This window comes from Microchirus variegatus (genome assembly GCF_963457635.1).
Source record: "Microchirus variegatus genome assembly, chromosome: 8".
Classification (NCBI taxonomy): Eukaryota; Metazoa; Chordata; class Actinopteri; order Pleuronectiformes; family Soleidae; genus Microchirus; species Microchirus variegatus.
Window position 1 is genome coordinate 21,752,038 of NC_139809.1, and position 6,323 is coordinate 21,758,360.

Genomic DNA, 6,323 nt, shown 5'->3' on the forward strand with positions numbered 1-6,323 from the left:
GGCGCCTTTCAAGGTCTGAGATTTTTCTTGGTCAGCCACTTCGGGCCTTAAAGGGATATTTCACCGTTGAGAAGATGAATGTCTATTAAAACTAGGTCATCTATGTAGTAGAAATGTGAAATAATATTTGAAGCAAGTGCCTTCTTGTCTTAGAAAGGCAGAAAAAAAATGTATTTATCTCATCACAAATGACAACAACTCCCAGAATGCACGGCACCCGCTTCCTGCGAGAGTTCGCGCTTCCGCCATTGTCACTCCGAGAGAAGCAGACGCGTCCAAGAGCAGAAAGCGTCCCCGAGAGGAATTAGTTGGCGGATACATTACGGACCTTTCTGCTCATAGTACACGATGTGATATAATTGTCAGCAGTGAAGCGACAACATTGTCAAAGTAACGTTTGATAGACAATTACACACACGTTACATGTAAACTGTTAGCTAAGTAAAGCAACCCTGCTTTCACTGGAGAACAATGTCAGTGTTATTCAAATGTTTTATTGTTATTCATGTTTGTTCAAGAAGTCACAGACAATGTTGTCATTTTCATCTAATGTTATTCATAGCCTATATATACAACGTTATAATGTTCACAGCTCACCGAGTTGGCATGGTTTGCTGAAAGTTTTTTGTTTTCCTTTGTGAATAATAACGTGTTTTTTGTTTTTTTTAACTGATTTTGTTACGTTTCTATACTAAACAAGTTAGATTTACACAATAAAAATGATCAGTAAACAAAGTAGCTCTAATTCTGAATTGTTTATCAACCATTTTTTCCAAATTAAATCACTACATCTAATAATACTGTCATGGAGGAACACGAAGGGCTAGAAAATAAACCACAACATATATGAATTTACATTTTTAATATTAATAATCATAAAAAGAAAAATCAGACTTATTATGGCTCATCGTGAGCATCAACAGTCTTCATAGACACAGTACTGTTTTCAGGAGCTGAGTATCTTCTTCTTCCCTCGCAGCCATATCAGTTTGAAACCTACAATCTGTTATTGTCTTCTTTTTTAGTTTACAAAAGCCAGAGCCGGTCGTAACTGTTAGCAAAGATGGCGGACACCGTGTTCTGGGAATGAAATTTTGTCGGTGAGTCTAAAAAGTGCAGCAATGGCAGTTGTAGTTTCAAACACTGAAAAGAAGCTATCCCATCACTGAGTCAAATGATGCGAAACACATCATTCGACTCAGTGATGGGGTAAGATTGGAAAAGGTAAAAATTTATTTTTTACAACTAGATACAATACAATACATACAACAATAGAGGGAGGGAAGCACATTTAATAAAAAAATACTATTGCTATACTAGCAATACAAAGCCACATGAAAATTGGTGGAGTATCTCTTTAACTAGAACTGTGTCTGTGATCTTCCAATTCCTCACAATGTTCCTCACAGTTGAAACTGAGAGCTTAAATCTCTGAGATAGCTTTCTGTATCCTTCCCCTAAACCATGATGTTGAACAATCATTGTTTTCAGGTTATTTGAGAGTTGTTTTGAGGCTCCCATGTTGCCACTCTACAGAGAAGATGCAAAGAGGAGAAACACTCCTTAAATACCCTTTCTCATGATTGGATTCACCTGTGTATGGAGGTCAAGGGTCACTGAGGTTACCAAACTAATTATGAGTTCCAATTATTAGTGCTAAAGGTATTGAAATCAATAAAATGATAAATATCACTCTGTTTGTCTCCTATATGCTATATTTAACTGCAATTTCTTATCCAAACAACCAATGATTTATAAAGGAAAATCATGAACATTTTGCACACACGCACACACATACATATATACATGTGTGTGTAAATATAAACAAAGGCTCATTCTATATTGGGGTCACACCTACAACACATTTCTCCATTTCTGCCATTTGTCATGCCACAGTAACTTTTCTGTTACTTTTGTGTGCATTCATGTCCATCGCAAGAGTGACAATAGACCGACTTCCTCGCTGATTTTAATTGAAGCTTCTTCTCTGTAGATAAAACTAACATAACATTGTGTCGCAGACATGACATTAGTTGGAGAATCTCGACACCAATTGACTTTTTCATCAGTGTATGAGACATACTTATTGCTGTAGGTGACATTTTTCCACTTGAGCGAATGATGCAAAAACATACCCTACTATTAGCGTTGAATTACCTGCCAAGTTGAATACCAAAAACCTGGCAAAGACAACATCCTGCTGTACCCACTGAAACACACCCGGGCCTGCACATGACTTGGAATTTGCAGACACCACAACATACATAACCATACTATAAATTTAACTGGATGCTTCAGGAAGTGTCATTTACTATGGCTGTTACGGAATTGTCCAGTCTTTTCCATGCAAGATGCTTTATCGTTCATTTCCACTGTGTTTATGCAGCAGGAAGCCCAGTGTCCCAAAGGAGTCTGACCCAGCCACTGCTCCATTTCAACATTGGTGACCGGTGTAACTCTTCTCAATCTATAATGAGCTCCAGCAGCGGCTCTCTTTGTTGCAGAAATATTACTCCAGTTCAAACATAGTCTGTCTCAAATTAGAGGGTGGAGGGTTTTTTAAAAAGAGGACCTCAACTTACCCTGGAGTGTCATTAAGTGAAATAGGTTTACAGAGCCTGCAGACACACAGTCTGTCATTATCACCAGGGTGGGGTGGAGATCTCCAAACACACGCACGCACACACACATGCGCGCACACACACCCTTGAGACATAGTGGCCAACTATGGCAACCCGAGTAATTCTAGAGTGGAGGTTTTACAAAGCAAGCTAGAGCAGAGAGAGGACACGCCAACATCAGAGACTACGACCAAGTGACCATGGATGGCCTGTTTTAGTTCCACCCAGCCCTGCACCGTCCACCATCTGAGATGATAAAGAGCCTCATCCACCACAAAAGACTTCAAGCTGTCATTGATGTTCAGGCTGCAGTGAAGTGAATGAAAACTGGTTTCAGTACGACGGCCAACATAGGCTACCTTGGCGAATCGAAAAAGCAAGTTATGGTTAAATGTTAGCTGTGAAAATGGACAGAATCAAGCTGAACCATCGTCCTCACACCAACACATCACACCATAGATGGCAAAGTACGCAAATCTGTGGACACACCTGTGCACCCTACAGTGAGGAGGCAGCATAACAGAGTTCAACCTCTCATGGTAATTTAGAATTTAGACACTCAAATTTTGTGATTAAAAAAAAAAAAAAGTGGTAACTGAGCCATCGATACTATTTTTTCATTTATTATGGACACTAATCTAGATTTAGCACAGCTATTCTCCTGTGGCAGCCAATACATTGGGAGTTTGGAAGTGTCCTCCCGAGGACAGATTTGAAAACAAATACAAAATAATAAAGACGAAGCATAAAAAACAAACCCTGTCACAGCCTTTTCTTCAAAGTATTATTTAAACAGCCAGAACACATAAAAACCACTCAGCCGTACAGGGCCACCATTACTCTGGTGGGATTCAGGACATTTATTAACTGCTACACTTCATACGTTATCTATCTTCTTAAGAGCCCATGTGACCTACATGTGGGAAAAACAAGCAATCCCTTAAAGACTGCAGCGACCAAGACCAAGCCTTTGACTGCTGCTCTGGAAACCTGTGGCTTGGTTTAGATGGAAGGTGATGAGCTGATGTAACCGTCCTGCTGCACAGGCACAGACCGGAGCTACTAAACTACAATATCTACCTCCTAACAGGGCTGTCATAAAATGACAACAAATGCATAATGAGCAGTAATTCATTCAAATGAATTCGAACACACCACGCACATCTCCACCTCCTATGACACATTTCTTTGTACACGTTGCTCTTTCAGCTGAGGTTGAAAGCTGTAGAAAGTCCTCCCTGTTTCAGCTTCGAGACACATCTGAATGTGACGAGGGGGCTGCAGCCCAGGAATGTGTGCATATAGGCAGGCCCTGTAATGTAGGTCTCAGGCATGTGTTTACATGCCGGGCTTTGTTCAAAAAAAAGTGTGTGTGTCTGTGTGTCATGTGTTTTCATCTCCATCCAGTGCAACTGCATGTGCCCTGATAGTGCTTAAGTATGAGTGAGTGAGTGTGTGTGTGGTTACAACAGCTGAGGTGTAAATAAGGTACGGGTGGGAAGCTCGGCGAGACAAGACTTCCTTTAAACCTGTGAACTGACCTTATGACCTCCCCATCCCCCTTCTCATTCTCACACACACACACACACGCACACGCACACGCACACACACACACACACACACACACACACACACACAGCATTCATAGTGAGGACACTCATAGATATAATGCGTTCCCTCTAGCACCTTACCCTGAAATTCTTAACTGTCTTAACTGTCAGAAAACCATATTTAAGAGTGATAGAATGTAAGGACCAGCCAAAATGTCCTCACACCCTTAGATTGTTTGGGGGGGTTTAAGTTGTTTTTGGTCCTCACAAAGATACCCATACAAGAACACACTGACACACAGGTGGATGTGTTGTTTCACCTGCTGTGGCTCATGTTTCCTGTGCAAACATCCCCAGCTTCATTAAAGACATGACAGTACAGTGTTTTTCCTACAATCATTCAGCAGCGGTGCATCACGATCGTTAATGTCAAAATGCTTCTTACATAGACGCACAAAGCAAAATGAATTGAAACATTGCAATAGATTAAATCAAGGCTATTCAACTTAAGGCCCGGGGGCCAGAACCGGCCCTTCAAGCTCTTTGGACCGGCCCGTGGCCCATTAACCCATAAATAATAATAAAGTCACTCATTAAAGTACCAGGGAGAAGGTTTGACACAGCAAATATACAGCATGTGATTACACCTCAAACATCACATCAACGCAACACTTTTTATAATATTCTTAGTGCAGAAAAGGCGCATAAGGATGATTGTTGTTATTGAATAAGCCACATTTACAATGACTTTACTTTTAATCTAAATACATTCAACAGAGTGAGCAGGAAATCAAACACACATCCTGCATGACACACAGATGAAGAGGAGGAACTTTTATGTACCAAGCTTCAAATCTAAACAATGACTAATGTATTTCTTTATTATTATTATTATAAGAACTACTTTTCTTTTATATTTCTAGTAACTTATTTACATGTGGCAAACATGTAAATAAGTAAACAGGACAGGTTAACTTCTCCACTGTGAGTTTCGTCTAACTTTCTCTGTAATCCTTTAGTAAACGCGTTTCTTCTTTCTCTCTTTGATAGCAGCAGGTGGTCTCATGCACAAACAAACAAACAAACACTTGTTACGTAAGAAGGGTTCACAACTTACTCGGATCATTGCTCCAGGCTTTAGCTGCGATCATCTCGTTGTAGACGGCGACAGCACCCACCAGCAGGACGGCAGAAAACAGCAGACATTTGCTGTTCCGCCGCAGCTTCTTCAGGGGGAAAAACACCGAGATCATGTTTTGCTGCATCAGTTTCACCGGCTCCGTCCAACCGACACAGCGGGAACGAGAGCGACACCCGGGACCGCAGAGCCCGTCCTCCTGCTGCTGCTGCTGCCGGTCGGTCCGCTGCTCCCGGCGGGTTCACACTCACTCAGCAGCAGCTAGAGGTGTCCCACACCATGAAGCGCAGAGCCGCCGCCGCCGCCGCCGGTTCCTCTTCTCATCCCGCGGGAACAAAGTTCCAGCGCGACTCGACGGGAACAAGAACGAGACTGGAACTTTCGACGGGTTTCCTTCTGCTCTATTTGATGGTGATGCTGCCGCCGTGATGCTGCCGTGCCGCTGTCGCCGCCGCCGCCGCTACTCTGAGACTCTGACCTGTGGCTGCAGACCAGGCTGCTCCCACACGCACCCACACACACGCGCACGCACAGGAAGTACCTGCTTTGCCTTCAAAATAAAGCCCTGTGTCGAAAAAACCGGATGTAAACTCAAACATGAAGTAATGGAGAAAAAAAAACATTGGAACACCTGAATTCAATACGTCACAGGTTTGACCATAATACGTTTGTCCATATAGTGTATGTTTGGCTTGAATAATACGAATAAAACACTGCTGTTGTAATTGATAGTCAAGTGCAAAGTTACAAAATTGTAATGATGCACAATGATTATTAACAGCAGGAAAAGGGATGATATATATAATATATATTTTATTCTCTGCATCTCACACACATTTGCGTCAGAGTCTTCGTAACTAAAAGGAAGTGCCCCCATTATCACCAGGCCACTATTGTTACCTGAAGACAGCTTAAGCCTCGTTTATGCTCGATTAGTCTCTGAAAAAAAAGTTTTATTAAAAAAAAAAAAAAGAAAAGCAAATTAGTCTTTTTCTGTACAAAATTGGATAATTG

General features: G+C 41.6%; 1 protein-coding gene across 1 annotated transcript in view; it reads right to left on the reverse strand.

The window, feature by feature from the left end:
- The window catches only part of b4galnt3b (beta-1,4-N-acetyl-galactosaminyl transferase 3b), a gene marked incomplete at its 3' end in the record, with an annotated part of 60,678 nt that extends 55,279 nt beyond the window's left edge, over window positions 1-5,399 (reverse strand). Inside the window, exon 1 of the mRNA XM_083894280.1 lies at window positions 5,289-5,399. Within this exon, the coding sequence (XP_083750406.1) occupies window positions 5,289-5,322 (34 nt within the window). The 5' untranslated portion in view covers window positions 5,323-5,399. The remainder of the gene's footprint in view (window positions 1-5,288) is intronic.
- Between the last annotated feature and the right edge of the window lie 924 nt (window positions 5,400-6,323).